The sequence below is a fragment of the Corylus avellana genome, chromosome ca6 (assembly GCF_901000735.1).
Source record: "Corylus avellana chromosome ca6, CavTom2PMs-1.0".
Classification (NCBI taxonomy): Eukaryota; Viridiplantae; Streptophyta; class Magnoliopsida; order Fagales; family Betulaceae; genus Corylus; species Corylus avellana.
The window spans coordinates 28,928,857-28,951,558 of NC_081546.1; the positions used below are offsets into that span (position 1 = coordinate 28,928,857).

Below are 22,702 nucleotides of genomic sequence, written 5' to 3' on the forward strand. Positions count from 1 at the left end.
GGGCTCCTTGTTATAGGTTGGTGGGGAATCCCAATCCACAAATCCTTGTGAAGGATCTTTAACATCTTCATGTCTAAACTCTTCATCAATGAATTCGGACTCCTGAAACTTTTCATCCACAGATTCTTTTTTCTCCTCCACAGAATATGGATTCGGTTTATGGATTTGTGGTTGGCAAGTAGGGGTCCAATTGGCCTATCGTGGACTCTTCACCTCACTCCATGTTTCCCTAAACACCTTTTTTTTGTAAGAATTTTCTATTTTCTTTCCCATAGCCATAGACCCTTGTCTCGAATTTTGTGACTTCTGGCCCATGGTATAACTATGGGGTAAGAAAGCGACCCGCATATATTTCAATAGTTTTTCCCAACTATTGATCTTCAATTTGCTTTCCCGCTTCCTAGTTTTCTTCAGTTGTTGCTACCACGCACTAACTCTTCCCCCAAATGTATGTACCACCAAAGAGACTCGTTGTTTATCGGGCACCCGGTTAAATTCAAAACCTCTTCAACAGCCAACACCCAATCCAGAAATTTGTTGGGTTCTAGATCCCATCGAATTTTGGAATTTTGAGTTCGAATTTACTTACCTGCCGATTGGCATAAGCTTGAGCAAGGTGTTGACATCCGTGCGTTCGACGCTCCTCAAACGGGCTTCTAGATCTGTTCCCATGTTGACCACACAAGTTGGATAATTGGGTAGTGAGGTATTCAATTTGATCACTCATAGCCCTGAATCGATCCTCTATGTGTTGCCAATATTCAACGATAGATTTACCTTCTACCTCCATGAATCGCGGTCTTGGTTGACTGTTAAGTGCCAAAATATTCATATTTTTAGCCCTTAACTTACATGTTTAATCCTTTAGTTTTAGTTAATTCATGTTATTTTACTTCCTTTTTGTATTTTCTTTATTTTATAGGTTTTTGGAAGAAAAGAAAGCATTTCTAGAAAAATTTCAAGCTTAAAGGGCAAAATTGGGAAGACCTAGAAGATATGGTTAAGCTTAACCAATCATGGTTAAGTTTAATGAAATAAAGAAAATGATTAATTCGGAATTTCTTAAATTGAAGTCAAAATCGGATTGGATTTAAAATTGGATTCTGCATACCTCTCGGTATTTTGACCATAACTTTCAGTTCAAATATTCGATTAAGGTGATTCAAGAGGCATTGCAAATATAACTCAAAATTATACAATTCATTGTGAAATAGCATTTTCCTAATTTGGAACGCCACAAGGCCAAAATAGCCCCGAAAGATGGGACCGCAATTTTGGGCGAATCCTATTCCGATTTAGACTTAGGTTTTCTTTATCCTAATTGGATTGGACTTAAATCTCCAAAATTTCTAGGATTACTAGGGCTTCTAGGACTCTTCTAAGCCCTATAAATAGACCTCTAAGCCTCACAATTCAATGGAGAATTTCAAGGAGACAACTTTGGAGAGAGGAATTGGAGGCTACTTCTAGGAGCGGTTTTCGGTCTTTTCTTTCCCTTGTCTTTTTAGTTTTATTTTAATTATGTGTAACTAACTCTTAAGGAGGGCTAGATTGAAGCCCTAATTATGTTTATTTAATAATTCAATATTGGCGCCTTGATGATAATCATATTGTGTTGCTTAACTTGATTAATTCCTATTTTCTTGAATTCCTTATATGTATATGATTGGCCATTATATGCATGTGGTATGGAATAGTTAATTAAATCAATTTGGATGACTAAGTCCTGGGTTTAATAAGAGTAACAAAAGATATCCATACCAGATTCTTGGGTTAATCAACATAGGGAACCGGGAGTAGACACCCATGCCCTAGGCTTCATGTGTTTATCGATTTCCATAGATTTATGCTTTCTTCAAGAACAATTTAGCAGACATCCATGCTAAATCCTTTAAGAAATAAAAGAATTAGAGTAGACACACATGCCTAATTCGTTACTTAGGAAAATCAATAGCTTAAGGTGTAGACACCCATACCCTTAGGTTGACAAACATTAAGTATTCACAATATGATTGGATCATTGGCATATTGTTATATTATCTAAGTATGATTAGTGGTGGATATCAAAGCCTTGCCTTTACCTTTTTCATTTATCTTTTTATTTCTTTTTCACAATATCAATTCAGTGACAAGTTGATATTTTTAATTAATTATAAACAAAATCACAATCTCTGTGGGGTCGACCTCGTACTTGCTGCACTATACTATTGTTTTGATCTTGTGCACTTGCGAGTTAAAACGTATTAAATATTATCTATTAATTTAGGTAGTATTTGACACAACAAGTTTTTGGCGCCGTTGCCGGGGATTGTTTGATTTTGTTTGGAATTTTTTTTTTCTTTTAATTTATTTTTGCTTTAAATTTTTCTGTTTTTATAGTCTTTTCCGCAGTTTCTGTGCCTCTGGAGGCGCGCTCGAGCACCCAACCAGGGCAATCGAGCACACCAGTGCGATTGAGTGCACCTCACAGTGCGATCTATCGCACATCCAAAGAGCAACATAGTACTGCGATAATTATAGACCTAATTTTTTCTTTTGTTTTATGCAAGGTCAGTTGAGTCTGCATCTTCATAAGTTTTATTTTTAATTTTGTTTTTATTTTCCCTTTTTATTTTAATATTTTGTTATTTTTATTTTCACATATATGGGGCGGCACTCTGACACCCCGTAGACCATGTTCATGTTGCCACGACCCTTATCACAGTATTAGAGAATGTCCTACATTGAGGTAAATTTCTAACCAATACATGAACGCAGGATTCTCTAGACCGGGGAACAGCCGCTATTTTGATTCCTGTAACCCAACATGGAGCCAACAATCCAATCTTTCATGGCAAGCTCAAGCTCCTATAAATCATTCATATTCCTCTCAATCGGATCCACCACTACAAGATCAGCTGGCTGCCATGCAAAAGACATTAAATATACTTATAAAATCCATGGCTAGTCGAAACATCTCTCCTATTCAGCTAGCCACCCAATTCCAGGTATGTGCCACATGTTCTCGTTTTGATCATTCTACTGAAACGTGTCCTTTGTATTTATCTGCAAATCAGGAGTAAGAGTCAAGGCTGAATAGACTGAAAGGTATGATACACACCTTGGTGACTTCACAACAGCAATTTGTGAATGCGCAACAACAAACCAATGCCAAGCATGAGCAGTCCATTCAAAGGACCGAGCAAACTGTCCAAAGATTGGAAGTACAAATGGGACAATTGGCCAAGGAGCTGAGTACATTCCGCATCAATAGGCCTCACCAATACTAAGAAGAAGAGTGTCAAAGGCAGTTGATAGAATAACCCAATGAACAATACATAGAGGAAGAGTGCACATACTATCATGAGCAAGCTGTCATACTGAGGAGTGAAGAGGTGGTTGAAAATCAAATGGAAGAGGGGAATGGGGAGCAAACCAAAGTTCTAGAGGAGCTACATCGGGAAAAAGAAGAGAGCACTAAGATTTTTTCACCATTAGCTCTTATTCCTGAAACACCGAGAGGCCAAGAGAGAAGTCTGTTAGAGCTACCACATGAGCAATTTGAGGACATCAAGATAGAAAAGCTCCTTGAGTTTTCTTCTTACTTTGTTCCAGTTCATGATTCCCCATTGGATGAGCAACTGTTTGAGAAAACTCATAGTGGTCTTCTCCGATTTAGAAACACTCGGAATTACCTTGCAGCACAAAAGATTCATTCCCTTTGGTGCAAGAGAAGGAAAGATTGGTGCTTCAAGTTTAAAGTACCACCGTCTGGCTAAAAACGTTAAACTTAGCGCTCATGAGAGGCACCTCACAGCATATCCTTTTTTATTTTGTTGTTTGTTTTATTCTATTTTGTTTTATTTATATTTTGTTTTTGTTTTCCTTTGTGTTTTATTTTACTTTAGTGTTTTAATGTTTCGAGTCCCTAGTCAATTTTGTTACATTCTATTACTGTGATTGAGCGCACCTTGAGTGTGATCGAGCCCAGTAATCAACTTTTGGCTGCATTGCATTCTATCAGTGCGATCGAGCGCACTATGTGTACGTTCGAGCGCACATCACCCAAACATGCACTCCACTGTGCGAGTGCGATCGAGCACACCATGCGTGCGATCGAGCACACTCGGGCAACAGGCCACATAACCTATTTTGGGTCACTTTCCCCCATTCCCCACATCCTTTTCTTCCCTGTGCCGTACACACTCCATCATTGCACATCACCTCTACCGGCACACCGCCTCTTATCCCTCACTTCCACTGGTCTTTAACCACCACCTCACCGCACCTCCACAACACCACCACACAACCACACAACCCTTTTTCCCTTCACACAGCACATCACACACCCAACTCCTACTCCCCCAACTTCCATTTTTACATAATTTTTGCATATTGTGGGTGTTTCACCACCCACATTTGCATATCCGTGGTTGGGTTTTCATCTTTTGCAGGGGGTTTTGGGCAGTCGTTGCCATGCCTTAGTAACCTTGGTCATCACAGTGCACACCAGGTGTTCGACAGACTTCCTGAACCAAGCATCTTCTTCGAGACAGCTTTGAGCAGGGACCACAGTCTGGCTAAAGACGTTAAACTTAGCGCTCATGGGAGGCACCCCATAGTTATCTTGTTATTTTATTTTTGTCTTTGTGTATTTTCATTTCATCTTTTTATCTTTAGTTTTGTTTCCTTTTACTTGTTTTTTGTATTTTCTTGTTTTGCAGGGACAAGTGTGCTTCAATTCAAGTTTGGGGGTGTGCAATGAGTCATGCTATTTCAAACAGTTCGTCCATCTCCCGGTGAAGCAATAGAGGGCCTTCGGAGTGAGCTAGCTGATCAAAGAAAGGAGGCTCAGGAGAATAAAGAATTAATGGATAAACACCTCAGTGCCTTAGAAGAATTGATGCAGTCCATTCTCAGCCGATCGCCACCACCACCAATTTTTATTATAAATCTTTTGAAAAATGTTGGGGATTTTATAAATAATCCACTTATATGATTTTCAATTGCACTTCCTTCCATATTTTAATGACAAGTTTTATTTATTCACATGTCATTGTTTAAGAATTTTGATACAGTTACCATATTTCATGATTTATACATGGCTGCAATTATGAATGAAAAGAGTTCTCAAAGTTTATGGCACGGATGAGTTTACAGATCATATAAAATGTTATATGTGCATTCATGGTAAAGCATACAGTTACAGATGAGTTTACAAATCATATGAAATGTTATATGTGCATTCATGATTAAAAATGTTTAACCTGAGACATAGTAAGTACTTTTCCTAAAAAGTTTTATAACCTAAGCTTTCTTGCCAGTTACATAATTAATTTTGATGTTAAAAAATCCAATGTAGCGGTTATGTTCCTCCCGAGTATTTTAGAAAAGGAGTGTATTCCACAAAATCTTATGTTTATAGCTTTGGAGTTCTGCTTCTACAAATCATTAGTGGCAAGAGGACCGCTCGTTATTATGGTTTTGATGAGAAACTAAACATCCTAGAATATGTAAGTAACTTTTGTAAACATTGTTAAGACAACCGTGGATCAAAATTTTACACTTGTTTTCTGTTTTCCAAGTATTTGATGCTTACTGTTGTATAACTTCAGGCATATGAGCTGTGGAAAGAAGGCAAAGGCATGGAATTTATGGATTCTACTCTGGATGACACACTTTCATCGTGCAAATTAATTACATGCAGGCAAATAGCTCTTTTATGCGTTCAGGAAGACGCTAGACAGGCCATCTATGTTAAAAGTTTCTTCAATGCTAAAAAATGAAACTGCAGTTCTAACAACTCTGAAAAAGCCAGTTTTTTCAAGGAAAACAGATGAGGAGGAGAAAAATAAATGTAGATTGCAGTAAAAAATTTGTTCTAATAATGATGCAACAATCTCCGAACTAGTTGCACGATGAGCTTGGAGGGCTTGTGAAACTAATATAGTTATTTTATAAAAAAAATCCCATTTTTCCCTTTTTTTTTTTCTTAGACATGGTCTATATGGTCATTAACAATCACTCTATTATCTTCATTGTTGCTAAACTCGTATTTTCATAATCCACAGCTGAGTTTGACATTGAGGGCAATCCTAATAGTCTACATAGTGTAAACTCATTATGAATTTGTTGAGCAATACAAAATGGTCATTGACAATTTAAGTCCATGCACTATATATATATATTCAAATCGCCATGACATTTTCCTGAGTGTGATTAGGTTTGTCCTCATCCTACCAAATCTGTACCTTCCCAGTCTCTGTTTGGTTTTAAATCTGTGGGTGGACTGCTACAGTAGTAATTCACTAATAAGTTTTGCTATTAAATCATGAACATGCATATCTCTGGAAATTGGTATGAACTATATATACATAGAGTAATAACGTTAAAAATTATATTTTTATTATATCATTATCTTATTTGGCTGATGAAACAGTTGGAATCAGCCTTAGTTAAAAAGAAAATAAAAAAAAATTAAAGGCCCATTGACGCAACCATATCAACAAAATAAGATACTTGTTAAATAAATGTGTGTTTTTCAACAATATTCATACATACAGAGCAACGAAACCAAAATTTTTATTGAAAAAGGGTCGGTGCATGAATGAAATTCATTCGTGTAATATACATATCAACGAAAGCAGGGCAGGTGAAAATAAGTCCAACAAATGATACCTCATTTGATTCATACTTTATCATGTATCTTTCTATTTGCTGAAGAAATTATTTTGCTCACCAAAAAGACAAAATTGACATAGTCCATACGATTCCTGATATCAATGTCATTGTCCATGGTCTTAATGACGAATACCTATTTGCAATTCAGTCTTTCAGCAAAACCTCCTTTCAGATGTTCCCAATAAGAAAAACTTTTTTCAATGGAAAACATTTTACGTTATTATTAATACATTAAACTCTGTTTTGGAAGTTACCTATCTTGGTAAAATTTTGGCCATGTTTTCAATTTCGTAGTAGGTTGAAAACGTTGGCCATGTTTAACTTTTTGTTCGTTCTTTGTTATGGACAAAAGCTGACTACACACCGGCCAATTAATGTTACCTCTCCTCTCTTCAACTATCTCAGAAGATCCTTCCAGAATTAATCCACCTCCTGATCTCCACCAATTTCATGGCAAGCTGTTACTTTCTTCAGAATTGAAATATAACTTTGCTCCATGATGTCCAAAATTGTCATCATTCTTCTTTTCCATATCTTTCTTTCTTTACACTTGAATCCTTCAACTGCACAAACTTAGATCAAAGCAGGTTACTGGTTCTCCGGCAGCGAGTTCCCCATTTCAGACATAAACTCAGCCCTCTTTAGTCACCTTATTTGTGCTTTTGCTGGTCTAAACTCTCCGTCCTACGAGCTCTCTACCTCATCCTCCGATGAGCCATACTTCTCCACCTTCACCAACACTGTTAAACAAAAGAACCCATCAATCACCACCCTCCTTTCTATTGGGGGTGGAAGCGCAGACTATGTAGTCCTTTCATTGATAGTCAGCAAGGCTTCCTATAGAAAATCTTTCACCGACTCTTCAATGAAGATAGCAAGGCTTTATGGTTTCCAAGGCCTAGACCTTTGCTGGGTTTCAGCAAACACAAGTTCCGACATGACCAATATGGGGTTACTCTTTCAGGAGTGGCGAGCTGCAGCGAATTCTGAGGCAAAAAACTCTAGCCAGACAGAATTGATCTTGACTGCTGCTGTTCAATACTCACCGGATGTGGATAGTGCTTCTTTCCTAGTGGATTCCATAAGGGATAACTTGAATTGGGTTCATGTCATGGCTTATGACTACTATATGCCTCAGTGGTCAAACTTTACAGGTGTTCTTGCAGCCTTATTTGACCCATCAAGCGAGGCTAGCACAGATTATGGAGTTGGTGCATGGATTGGTAGGGGATTGCCTGCTGGAAAGTTGGTCTTGGGCTTGGCTTTCTATGGCTATGCGTGGAAGTTGAAGAATCCCAACGACAATGCCATTGGTGCACCCGCTACAGGTCCAGCCATTACACCTGAAGGGGACATGAGCTATAAGGAAATCAAGGCTCACATTCAGAGATATAGGGCTATTGTAAGATACAATGCTACATATGTAGTAAAATTCTTCACAGGTTGATCAGCCTGGGTCGGCTTTGATGATGTTGAGGTGGTCAAAATTAAGGTTTCTTATGCCAAGCAGAAGAAATGACTGGGTTACTTTGTGTGGCAAGTCCCTTATGACGACAATTGGGAGCTTTCTCTAGCAGGTAAGAAATGCAGCAGTCTTGATAATCTGTTTGATGTTCTCTCCACAATGTTAAAATAATACTTTTAGAATGCTAATCTAATAGCCCACGTAGTTAAAGAATTCGAACATGTCAATATGACTTGAATGATCATCTTAGCCCCCAAAAAATAAGAAATTATATCCCATTTTATTTAACCCATGAATAAAGATTTCAGCGTTAGGCCAATGTCAAGTTTTCGCTAATGCTTTCAATTGGGATCCCTATTATTACCCTGCCCCTCCTCTTTAAGTAGGGGTCTATGAGAGGGGGGTAGGGGCCTCCTAGGTGTGGGAGCCCTGATCGGGGCAAGGCCTCCCTAAAATCTCCCCTGCCCCTCCTACATCAGGGTGTGGGAGTCCTGATCCGGGACGTTCAATGGAGTTATTGGGTTGTCTTAGAAAGAGATAAGACATGACATATATGACATATTTATAGAAGATTATATGAACATCCAATTATTTCAGCAATCGAAAGTATTAGAAGTCTGACAGTGACATTGTTTTAAGATCTTTTCTGACATATTCATCTCTTATAAATTCGATCCTGAGATGCATTATCAGCTCAAGAGGAGGGAAATAATGGACAACACAAGGGGCGATTATTAGTGATTGTTTTGGCAACAACTGCTACCGTTGTTCTCCTACTGGGCCTTTGTGATCTATTGCTTAAGGAGGAGAATGCTCAAATTAAACAGTAAAATTTTTCTACCACATGTACTCAAAATCTATAATTGGAAGTTAGGATCATTCACTATTTTAACCACCATGATTGAGGAACTGACACTTTTGGGCATCTTCCTTTTTTTTTTTTTTAATATAGGAATGGTTGTTACATCTAAAGAATCAAAGTCCAAAATTAATCATATGGCAATTGCAGGAGATTTTAATGGCAATGTTCCTAATCTGTAAGTCTTTATTTTAGCTGACATTGAGGCAGCTACAGATAGACTTTCAATTGAAAATAAACTTGGAGAGGGAGGTTATGGTCCCGTTTACAAGGTAAACTTCTGTTAGACTACATATATTGTGGACATTGCCCCATCATTACAAGTGCTTCAAGTTCGAGACTAAATAAATTGGCAGAAACAAAACTCTATCTATAAACCACTCCCATGCTAAATTTTGGCAGCGGGAGTAGAAAATGTCTTACAGTATCTTAATGATGGAAAGACACCAATTAATCATGGGTGTCTATTTATTTATCAGGGTGTGTTACCAAATGGGCAGGAAATTGCAGTGAAAAAGCTTTCCAAAATGTCTACTCAAGGGTTTGAGGAGTTTAAGAATGAGGTTATACTTACTGCAAAACTGCAACATGTAAATCTTGTGCGACTTTTGGGATTTTGCATTGAGAGGGATGAACAAATGCTGATCTACGAGTACATGCCAAACAAAAGCTTGGACTTCTACCTCTTTGGTCTAATATCTTTCCTGCAATTCAATTACAGTAAATGAAAGAATGTTAAATGCAATAACAAAAGAGTTCTTGCATCTTATTCACAGAAGGCTGCAAGCCAATAATTGGAATGACCCCTATAATCACACTTCCACCCTTTTTCTTCTCTTAGTCATAGTGTATATGGTCATTCACAAACTCTCTTTTAACACTAATGTACTTCTTCAACATGTCATGGCCATTTTCTGTACTTCGTAGCAAAACTCAATTTTTTTACACATTTGCCTTAACAACAAATCGCTTGATTTGCATAAGCAAGGATTACGATATCCACAAAATTACATTAAAAAAAACAATAATGTACTAAACTAACCAAAACCCATAATTCATATTATTGTAGGGCAAGAACGGTTTCTGCTAACATTATATACCGGAAAATCCAATGGTTTGAAGATCACCAAAAAGCTTCCGTATTGGTAAAACCAATTACTCACAATTTCAACACAGTATCAGAACAATTAGAACACTATAATATCCCACAACAAAATTCACAACCCAACCATTCCCCAAACTGAAAGTAATCACAAAGATTATAAATTTAAGCAAAACCCAGAAAGCACAACTATAGAAAATCTTTCAAACAAAATTAAATGTATTGTATATATACCTGCTTGACCCAGTCTTCAAATTCCCTTAGCAGCCTCCGTAGTCTGCTCTCTGAGCTTATCAAGCGACTCAGAAACATGGGTCTCCTTGGTAACCTTCGCTTCTCCCCCATCCCCAGTCCTTGAACCGCAAAGAGCAAAGCAGGTGGTTGTTCTTTTTTGTTCCATTTTAGTAATTGCAGTGGCGACAGTTAAGGTTGTTAAGACGACACCATACTGACATATTCTAGAGACCTGTAATAATAGCTACCAAAACGACGACTCATTTGGCATTTGGTTGCATGACGGTAATTACGGACGTAATAAGTCCAAGAATATTTTTTTCTTACCCAAAAGAATCTTTAATTACTTTGTAGCTTGTACATCTAAGAGATCATTTTTTTCTTTTTCTGATTTTTTAGGTAAACTACTAAAAAAATCATCCAGTGGATAAAAAAATCATAACAAGAATGTTAGACATACAACCTCTTTATAATTATTTTATAACTTGTTACCATGTATTGAAATTACGTTAGTCACTAAAAAATAATTTATCCTCCAATTAAATATGATAACACAAACTATTAAAGTAAAAGTATAGACAAACAAAATTAATGACGTAAAATGAATATTACAAAAAGAAAATGTTGACCTACAATCTCTTTACAACTTGCTTACACGTGGTCGCATGTGATTAAAAAATGCATGTTATATTTTTTTTAATAACTAAAGTAGTTTCAATCATATATTAGCATGTATCAACAAATTGTAAAATGGTTGAGCGTTTAGCATTACTCTTAATAAAAAAACACAAACATTCATGGATATATAAAAGATTTAATGTAACTTTTCAACAAAAAGATATAACTTAGGTTAAAATTTAAGAAAATTTGATTTATTGTGATTCTTTTTAAGACTTTAAAAAAATATTTTTGATCAAATTTTGAAATGGGGGGTGGGGGTTATTACCAAGAGAACATATTGTCACGCTCGAATTTGGCTAAATTAATATTAAGTTTCAAACATTAAGTTCTCATGACAATAAAATTAATACAGGAGAATTAAAAACTTTTCATTTAATTTAGTCATAATACTAGAGTTTATCTCAAAATATCTATGAGCCGAAGGGGGCTATATTCGATCAAGAATGTCTCCAAAAATGTTTACTTGTAAAAAAGGTGAGTTTTATAACACAGTAAGTAGATACAAAACATGCAGAAAAATTTACATGCAGAACAAGTCATAATAAATCATTCAGAAACATTTTTCTGGAACTTATAACGAATGATAAGAAATTTAACTTGGAAACATATATAATTTCATAATTGTCTCTAATCATTAATGTGACTTGTAAATTAAACAATTATTTTATTCTATTTTTCATGAACAACCTTACTTTCATTTTCCATAAAAATATTATCTCAGGTAACATGTTTTCTACTTGGGCCATTTTTGCATTTCTTAGAAACTCTGAGCGGTGCAGGTTGGCTTGTTCCAAAAAGACGTTGTGGGCTCAATCCTATCATGGCCACAAGCAAAGGCCAAGGACATGGGTCGAGAGGAGTCAAACGCCCCCCACCCACCAAAATTTTTTCATACCCCGTTGTAATTCTTCCGAATGTCCCACCCTTAGCCACTTATTAGGAGAAAGGTTTTTCCAGAACGACTGAGATTAGACTACACCCTCACAAGTCACAGCCCACGCCAACTTTTTGTATTTGATTTTCTGCTTTTCCTGTTTTAGAAATTTATGTTAGAAGTGAAGAAGGAAGACGATGGAGACTCGTTTGTTACAAAAATGCTCGTTCAAATAACATCAAAACACTCCATTTAAATAAAGATTAGGAACTGACCAGTTATGAAACCAAACCAAAACGCTTCTGCTGCGTAACCAATTGTCATTTACGAACTTAACCAAATCACTACCGAGTATTGATCGTGACATAGCAGCCTGTATTACTCCATCACACGCTGAAAAATTGAAGGAACATAATCCTCTCAAGTTCATTGTATTTTTGTCTTTTTATTTTTTAAGGGGACAAAATAATCCCTCCAATATAACTAATTGGACATTTTTTAGTTCATTTGAACGGTAGAGAATCCTAATTCAAAATTTGAAAGCCTAAATGAGCCATTTAATAAATATGAGGAGTCCGGGATGACAAACAATAATTACACCGTTTATAGAAAGAATGTGCCTTGGAAATTGGAAGCTAGTGTTTGGATTCTGAGTTCTAAGGAGAGCAAATCTATGAAGTCGTGGTTGAATTGTAAGTTATATTTATATATTTTGTTGAATTGTATATTTATTTTGTTAGTTATATTCTTTAATTATTTTCATTAATATAGTTTTTAATCTGGACTCTCTGAACAAAATTTTGGCTTTGCCACCGATAATATCATAGTCAAGTGCCTCTCCACACAGCAAAATCATAGAGAGAAAGAGAGAGAGAGAAAGAGTTGCATTTTCCCACGACGTTTTACAACGTTTTTTCACACGCACAAAAGAGACACCAAACGCTGGGCCCAACCATCTCTTTTTTACATACACGTACAAAACATCATGTGAAAATGTTCATACATTTAGTGTGTTAATGTTGTGGAGTAACGTTCAACTGCATATAGCTGAGCCTACCAACTGATTATAACACCTACTATATATTTAGACTCATTCAATCATCTATGTGTATTTAACAACCAAAAGCTTGTCATGCATGTGGACATAAAAAAGACATGCAATTAAAGGGAGGAAGAAGTTTCAACACCTTTAGTAATGAAACATTGCAAATGTTATGGACTTTTGTTGTATGTATTGTCAATATCATTAATTTACAATATGAAAGCTCCGTACTCCTTCATGAGTATTCCCTCTCATGCAAGCTAGGACTATATGTTATCGTTTCAACACACAAGAGCCCATCTCATTTATTATATATGCAACATCATGTATGGTAATTGTTGTCCGAGATAAAAACTTTGTGTATATATATATATATATATATGCAACATCTTTGCCATTTGTAGTTATTTAATTTATCGGCTCTCCATTTATATTTGCATCCAAACGAACGTAGTCTCTTCCTTTAATTTGGTTAGAAACAATGTGGTGGGAGTATTAATTATATTATAATTATCTTCAATACATACTCAACTTGATTATTACACATACCTACCATATATTTGGATTCATTTAATGAAAAGCTCTAACAACCAAACCCTTGGACAGACATATACGAGCTCATGGAGCTCATAACTATCATGCAATTGATTGATCAAGGAGGAAGAAGTTTCAACATGGGCAGTAATGAAGCATTGCAAATGTTATAGACTTTTGCTGTATTGTCAATATCATTAATTAACAATACAAAAGCTTTCATTTATTATGCCACATGCACGTGATGCATGTGTCGTGACAATGTAGCTAATTAGCCCCTTAAAAGAATAGAGAAGTGATACATTTCTCAATTTTTATTTATTTATTTATTTGTTTTTTTCTCAAAAAGTATAGTTGGACTCATTTAATGGAAAGCTCTAACAACCAAACCCTTGGACGGACATATACGAGCTCATAACTATCATGCAATTGATCGATCAAGGAGGAAGAAGTTTCAACATGGGCAGTAATGAAGCATTGCAAATGTTATGGACTTTTGTTGTATTGTCAATATCATTAATTAACAATACAAAAGCTTTCATTTATTATGCCACATGCACGTGATGCATGTGTCGTGACAATGTAGTTAGCTAGCCCCTTAAAAAAATAGAGAAGTGATACACTTCTCAAATTTTTTTTTTTTTTTCTCAAAAAGTTGGTTCTCAAATAATTTGTTATTTTATGAAATGTGTCACTAGCTAATGAGATTGTGACATATAATTTGAAAACTAATTTTTGAAAGAAAAAAAAAATTAAAAAGTATAGCAATTCTCAAAAAAATAATGCATGGTTTGGATAGAAATTTCCTTCGAAAAACCAATTTGTAAAAAGTTTCTATCCGGCTTGGGTTTAATTACCTACTACTAATGGGATGGAAGGAAGCTACGTTACAGATCAAATGGTCAAAAAGGATATATAGGAAAATTATAGATTAAAAGAAAGATAACAGTAATTAACCGATCGAGCTGAGATCGAAGATCGTGTTCTTTTTGAAGAAATTTCAAATGGGCATTTGTTTTAGCAGCATTTGGTTATCCATTTTTCTTCTTTTCGAATGTTTTATGCCACAACTCCAAGTTAGAAAGCACGGCCTCAGAATCAGCCAAATGATCTTTTGTTGGATCTCTTCATCCCATGACTGTTGAAGTTAATGGTAGATAAAGCTGACAACATCATGTGTGGTTGGTGTCCCAGAAAATGAACATTGATTAATTGTCAAAAGGAATTTAATTTAAAATATTTTTGGGATTACCATCGTGTGCTCCTTCAATGATATTGGATAGATTGTCGGTAGTTTCCTTGTTTGATTAATTCTATAGGATCATTTATTTAATTGATTTAGACACTGCATGTTCTTGGAATTAAAATCAATAATACACATAACAATTAATTTGAAATGTAGAAAAGTTACTCGGTATATTTTGGAGATTTCTTTCATTAGTATATATGACATAAGTTCCATACCCAATATTTGGATCATTTCAATCATCATCCATGTATTTAATAATCAAAACATCGTAAGCAGACATACATTATCATACAGTTGAAGGAGGAAGACGTTTGAACATATTTAGTAATGAAGCATTGTAAATGCTATGGACTTTCGTTGTATTGTTCACACAATTAGAGTCCATATCATTTACAATATGAGAGAGCTACTCTTTGATTAATACTCCATCTCATGCACATAAGAGTTGTCCATATCATTTACAATGTATCATGATCAATAGCCTCACACGTCATGCACACACTATGGTATTGACAAAGGAAGGGTCTGTCAGCCATACATTTATCTGCTTGCCTATACAATCAATTATTTTGAAATCTCTCTGAGTTTGAGGTCTAAATCCCCCATCTTATACGTACTTTTCAATTGTAATAGATCGGGTAACCATTATTCTAATTGCACTTTCACCTTTAAATTACAACTCAAACCTAGAAGCTACTAATTAATTATTTCGAGTTTCTTCTCGTGTCAGATTTATCCGTTAGTTTGAATGAAAAATTTTACACATGTAGAGCAAGTGCGTCCGACTCATTTTTGCATGACTAATTTATCCCTATTTTATATGTTAATAAACGGTTTTAGTAATAGCGAGAAAAACACAACAAATAATAATAATAAAAAAAGACTCAAAGGGGTTGCTGCTGCTAACAAAACAGAGTGGACGACTCTACGGTCACCCACATTTGTTTAAAGGGGTTGTCGTGCAACACCCGTCTAACATAATTGAAGGGGCAGCCAAGTGACTTACTTTTGCGTTAGCTTCTTTTCTTCTCTTTTTAATCTCTAGATTCTCCATCACTAAAACAGTTCGCTTCCATACAAAAGACGGGCATAATAATAAAACAAAAATGGCTTAGACGCATGCATATACTAGCCACACCTGACGTTGCCCATCTAAACTAACGGCCAAATCTGACACATGAGTTAACTTGAAATATTTGTTGTTTGTATGTATGAGTTTTTGTGAGTTGTGTCGTTTGGGGAGACAAAGTGTAATTTGGTGAATGAAGTGCTTTTATCAAAAGGCTAGATGAATTTGAAGCAAGGGACAATTGCAAAAAAAAAAAAAAAAAAAAAAGGTGTTGTGATAGATGTATGCTGTCATTTTTGTTCAATTTGTTCATTTTAATACACTTCAAAGTGGACCTCTACGTTATTAACATTCCTCCACCATACTGTGGGCTGATGATCAAATGGAGTATTTCCTATATATGATTTGGTCTATTAGAAGGAATCTATGCAATTTCTAAAAGAAAATTAAATCCTCACAAAGATTCTCAAATTTTTCTTAATAAATGATAATATGAATTCTTTTTTTATTAATATGAATTCTTTTCTTCTTCTTTTGAGTGAGATGCAACCAAGATAAGCTTGATCCAACTATTAAAGAAATGATTAAGTGATTAAATTTACCTCTTTCTATTTGTTTAAGTTAGCTTTTAACATAAGTGGTAATTTAACATGATATCAAAGACAAAGGTCTTGAATTCAACTAACATAATATAGGGGGCTATGACACATTGTGGACCCAACAAGGAGCTCTATTATATGAGAAGTGTTTGGTTTTCAGTTTTACCCATCTCTTATCCATCTTCGTATAAGAAATAGACAAATCCACATTTAATTGCACAAATTTAAATATCATATGATAACGTACATACATACAAGTGCTTGTGTTGTTAATGGTGTGGAGTAATGTTCAGCTGTATATATATATTTGGACTCATTCAATCATCCATACGTATTTAATAATGAAAAGCTGTAACAACCAAAAGCTTGACCGTAAATATACTACTAGCTATCATATGCAATTGAAGGGTTTCGACATGTCATATCTTTAGTAATTAATGAAGCAATGCAAATGTTACAGATTTTTGTTGTATTGTCCACACATCGGTCGATATCATTAATTTACAATATGAAAGATACTCCTTGATTATTCCATCTCATGCAAGCTATGCCTATAGTTTATCGTTTCAAACCCAAGAGAGCCCATATCATTTATTGTGCATGCATCATCATCAAATGCCTCTTGCACAGTGATGCACACGTCATGGAATTGCCAAAGGATTAATACAATACTCTTTATTGACATCTACTCTATGATAGTTTGAAGTTCAAATATTCCACCAACTTATACGTGATTTAATTGCATTCGTAACATTATATTATCATCTAAAAAACTAACTCCAAAGAGGGGAAAAAAAGAATAAGGCTATATTAATGGTTATGAGTGCACTTGTGAATATTGTATCCCATGTTGAGGAAGTATAAAGAAAGCGAGTATTTAATAGACCTAAGTGGGCCTCAGGTATATAGCATTGTGAGTGCAATTTCAAAACTTGCGATTTAAGAAATAATGGTTTTAAAACGTTATTTTTAAAAACACGATTAAGCGTTCGGTAAAATTATGATTTGACATTTTAAATCACATTGTAGCCTTTAAAACAATGCATTTTTAAAAACGCACCCCTTGCCCGCGATGATTTTTCTACATTTTTAAATATCAATTATTTAAAAACACACTTCCAAATGACACGCTTTTCGCGATTTTATTTAAAATCACTTGTAAAATCATAAGACCAAAAGGACACGTACATGATAATTCGTTAGTAAATTGTAGGCATATTACTAGAGCTTTCTGATAATCAATAATAATATCTCCAAACGTTTCCACCGGGTTGATAATCTGTGAAGGAATCATCATCATGTGTTAGCTTTGTGTAAGGTTCAACTTTACAAACCAAATTGGAAAGGAAAGAATGTGTACGTTACCTCCAATCATGCGTAGGATCTTGTGAGCTCGTATGAAGCAGATCTACCAATGTTGTTCTGTATTGCATGTCAAGGAGCAAATAATTTGTTGTTAGCGTGCACAACAATAATAAATAATATAGAATCGGAAAGAGAGAGATCAAGAGAGAGTTGAGACACAGATTTATGTGGTTCGGCAAGGTGCCTTCGTCCACAGAGAGTGCATCTATATATATATATATATATGAAAATTCTAATTGTATGAACGTATTTTGAAAAACTCCAAAAAACCCATTATGTTCACTCCGGTCCGACTACTCGGCTAACCACTAATATTCCAATATTACTCTCTATGTCTGAAAGAATATGAGCCACTAGTTTCAACAAGATTCATATACAGAACTATTATAATATGCAAGAGTATTGACATAGAGTTCCATGTTTTCCTCGAGTTTATTACATTGACATATGTCGAAAATACTTGTGATTTTTATGTGCATTTTTAATAGAAAATGTAATTCTCAAATACATTTTGGATATATGTTAATTTAATATAATGACTTATATACTTCTAATATTTAACTTTTCTTCTAATAGTGGCCTGTTGAGGAAGCTAAGGTTGCTCTCTCGGCAATAAAGGAAGCTTCCCTCTCACTCTCTCATTCTCTTATCTTTAAAGAATTTGTAGCGGAAAAGATTCCCTTTGTAATCTTCTTTTTTTTCCCTTTGAATAAAAAAAAAAAAAAAAAAGAGCAACCACCATGGATTTGAATAATGTTAGTGTGAAAGGCGACTCCTTGGATATAATATTTGCCCTCCCCAATAAGCTAGGGCGATCATTGTTATTGGCAAATTCATCTCATAATCCAAGATGCGATTAATTTTTAAGTAGATTTTTTAGTAATTAATTGTTAAATTACAAAAAATAATTATTTAAAAAAATTGAAAACACCAAAAAGGGTGGCCTACTCATATTAGGCTATTAGCCCTCTAGCTAATATGGACTCTTGTGTTTGAAACCATAAATTATATATAGTCTTAGCTTTCATATTGAAAATAAATGATATCGACAATTCAAACACGTACAACAAAAGTCCATATATATATAATTTAGACATTTACAATACGTCTCAGTCTATTTCGTCTCATCCATCCACCTCAAAATAAAACAAAATAAAAGAAAAAAAAATCTTTCAATCAATGCAATCGAATAATCCTCCCAATGACTCACATCACATTCAATGCCTAATTATCGCTATGATGTTTCAAAAGCGTTTAGGGAATGTTAGGTGCTTTCCAAGCGTTTATATTCATTTTTTGCATAACAATCAAATATTGTATGAAATCAAGATGTGTATAATTGTTTTAATAATTAAGTAACTAGCTTTTCTTATTATTTGACTATTTTTATAGTTCATGTAATATTAAATTAATTTAAATGCTGTCATTTAATTAGTTAGAACTGATAATATATACAAAGAGCATTTTAAGTGGTTTTTTATGTCAGACACTTAAAAGACAAATCACTGTTATCCACCTAAAATATATCAAGTCAATCAGTGTAATAAATGAGTGTAAATAGTAACATTACTAACTCTAATATATTACTAGCAATTTGAATGGAGAAAAATTAGTTAGTTTTTAGTTTAAAATTTCTTTTATTAGTGACACTGATCTACTATTGGACTTATCCATGCATCATGCCTTTAATAATCAGAAACTTCTAATTATCATGCAGTATTACTTGTACCGAACATGATCTTTCCATTTCATTTGATCTGTAAAGTATCTAATTAATTATATTAGATGAGTATGTATTTTTATCTTTTCACTTTTTGAGAGGACAAAAATACTACTCAAATATAACTAATCCGATATTCGCCGTTCAAAATCATCCTAATTCGTACCTCTTGAAGGGAGGAATTAAGACACTTGCAAACATTAATTGTAAATCATACGGAAGTTTGGTATATTGCTCAAACGGGAGTTGATATCATTGACAATGCGTCACGGCCTAAAGACCCTACTATATATTTCGTCTCATGCACGCAAGGAAGCGTGACGCTAACCACTGATTCTTAATTCCCGACCCTACAATGGTGGCGATTAATGGAGCAACCAACATTAATATTCAATCGTATCAGATAATTTACTAGCTAGTAAGCAAGTAAATTACTCCAAGAGGGAAAAAAAGGGAGGGGGTACGTAAAAGGAAAGTCTACTGCAAGCCTCTATTTATATAGGCTTGCATGCATTCTCTACTGAAAACTCCAAGCAATATCTCGTTCTCATAGGCTAATAAGCTATTAGCCTAGAGCAAGGTAGAGATGGTGGGCAGATGGTGGAGAGAATGTATTATAGCATTTCTCCTCTCCTTCCCTTCAATGGCTCGCTCTAATACTGCTATTGCGGCTATTATTCCCCCAGTGAAAGCCGGATACTGGTATTGCCACAGTGATTTCCCAATCCCGGTGTCTAGCATACCTTCCCAGCTTTTCACCCATCTTTTTGCTGCCTTTGCGGATGTCAAACCCAACACCAATGGTACTGCCTATGAAGTCTGCTTTCCTGACGAATATAGGGTGCAGTTCTCAACCTTCACCCAATCCTTGCAAAAAACAAACAAAAAGGTCAAAACCCTTTTATCCATCGGTGGATTCTCTGACCCTAGTACTACTACGACCTTTGCTTCAATGGCTAACTAGCTCAGTACCCGCAAATCATTCATAGATTCCTCAATAAAGCTAGCAAGGTCTAACGACTTCCATGGCCTGAGCCTCCAATGGCAGTACCCCTCAACGGCGGTCCAAATGGCCAACCTTGGCTCCCTCCTCGATGAATGGCGTGCAGCCGTTGACAAAGAGTCCAAGCTGACCGGAAATGACCAGTTGCTTCTAGTCGCAGCGGTCAATTACATGTCGTCGACGTTGCCCACAGTCACATATCCCGTTGATGCTATTGCTAGGAGCTTGGACTGGATCAACCTAATGGCATATGATTTCTATAACCCCGCTCTCTCACGGAATGCTACTGGACCTTTTGCTGCATTGCTCAAAGGAAAAGACCCTATAATCCCGCATTATGGGGATCTCGGAGTCAATGCTTGGATTCAACCACCGGTGACCGCTCGAAAAATAGTCCTCGGCCTTCCTTTTTATGGCGCTGCGTGGCGTCTAATAGATACTGCAAAGACTGAAATATTTGCCCCGGCTGATGGACCAGCTGATGGACAGGCTGCTGGAGTATATATTGATCCCTTAGACGGGACTATACTTTATAACCAAATCCAGTATTTCAAAGAGACACACTCCGACGGCATTGATCAATACAGTCCCGACTATGTTGTAGACTATTTCAGTGTTGGGAAAACTTGGATTGGTTATAATGGTATCAAGAGTATCACTGCTAAGGTTACATATGCTAGGGATAAAACGTTGCTCGGCTACTATGCATGGCATGTGGGCGGCGACAGAGATGGGACTCTGTCAGGAGCAGGTTAGTATGTTTATATCTTTCCTAAATCATGCATCTACAATTTATATGAGGGTTTTTGTGTTTTTTTTTTCACATACACGTATCTCTGTTTTGATATGTGCATGCATCGTCCATATTCTCATTTGTTATATATGTATGTGTAATTCTAATTACTTGTAAGGTATATATGAGTCTGTGATGCAAAGTTACCTCAATCACCTCCAAAGGTCTCCTGACTGAGGGTGGTTGAATCACCCTAATGACTTTGGACTGGGTAGCTCATCCCCACCTATTCTAACCTGTTTATAATTGTTAAAGGAACAAATCTAGAGAATCTGGATTTATTGTGTAGTAAATCTCAGAAGTCAAAAAGGCTGACTATGCATAATTTGGGCCTTGATTCAAGGGATGTGCTTCCTCTTCTCCAGTCTATATAATAGACTATTTGTAAGCAGAAGATATATAGTGAAATAAAAGAATTCCTTCTTCTTCTAAAATCTTACATGGTATTAGAGTTAAAAGGTCTTGGGATCGAACCTTGACTCCCGTCAATTAACCCTCCATTTAAATCAAATATTCCACACGTTGGGTCTCACCTATTAAAAGAGAGTTTGAGCCCACACATGAGGGGGAGTGTTAAACTAATGATTAAATGATTAAATTAACCTCTTCCTATCAGCTTAAGCTTTTATATTGTGAACTTCAAGTTAAAACACATTGCATACTTCAAGCCGTTTTAGCTTTAGGGGGAATGTTAAAGGAAAAAATCTAAAAAATCTAGAAAATCTAGATTTATTGTTAGCTCAATACAGTTAGCTCAATCAACTCCAAAGGTCTCTTGACTGAGGGTGGTCGAATCACCCGACTTTGGGCCAGGTACCTCATCCCCACCCGTTCTAATCTGTTTATAGTGTGGGGATAAGTATTCTAAGATAATTTTTAGGTGTGCTAGAGTATATTTGTTATTTGTTAAATGTTTCTGTACATGTCAACATGTAATTTGATGGTGTAAATCAAGGGTTTTACTTTTACCTCATCCTTATTGAACTCAAACTCTTCTAATTTGAATTTGTAAGTCTTCATTGATCATTCTAACTTGCAACTTCTAATTCTTATTGCTATCGCAGCTTCTGGCACATGGCCAATTCCTGGACCTGAGCAGGATATTGCCATCGGCATCAACACCGGCACCGGCACCGGCATCGCCACCGCCATAGCCACCTCCACCGCCTCTGGCGTCGGCACCGTCACCAGCGCCATCACTGGCACCAACACCAACAACCACACTTTCATCTGCACCAACACTTGTCCGGCACCAGCACCAGCACCAGCACCGGCTCGGTGTGAAAATTACCAACAATAAGGCCAATTATCAGATGTGTTATAAGGCCAATAATCAGACCCGTGTGTATTTGTAACATAGAAGCTTGTATTGTGTACAATAAGGCCAATTATCAAATATGGTGTGTCGTAAGGTCAGAATCAGATATGTTGTATTATTTGGAGCATATATATA

General features: G+C 35.8%; 1 protein-coding gene and 1 pseudogene across 1 annotated transcript; both read left to right on the forward strand.

Annotated features, from left to right (window-relative positions):
- The first annotated feature begins 2,939 nt into the window (after positions 1-2,939).
- On the forward strand, positions 2,940-9,712 carry LOC132185562 (class V chitinase-like). Its single transcript, XM_059599324.1, has 4 exons — positions 2,940-2,987; positions 7,238-8,102; positions 9,180-9,256; positions 9,464-9,712. Exons 1-4 carry the CDS (start codon positions 2,940-2,942, stop codon positions 9,710-9,712), a joined length of 1,239 nt encoding a protein of 412 aa, XP_059455307.1.
- A 10,227-nt stretch (positions 9,713-19,939) lies between these two features.
- Positions 19,940-22,702, forward strand: LOC132185705 (class V chitinase-like; annotated as a pseudogene).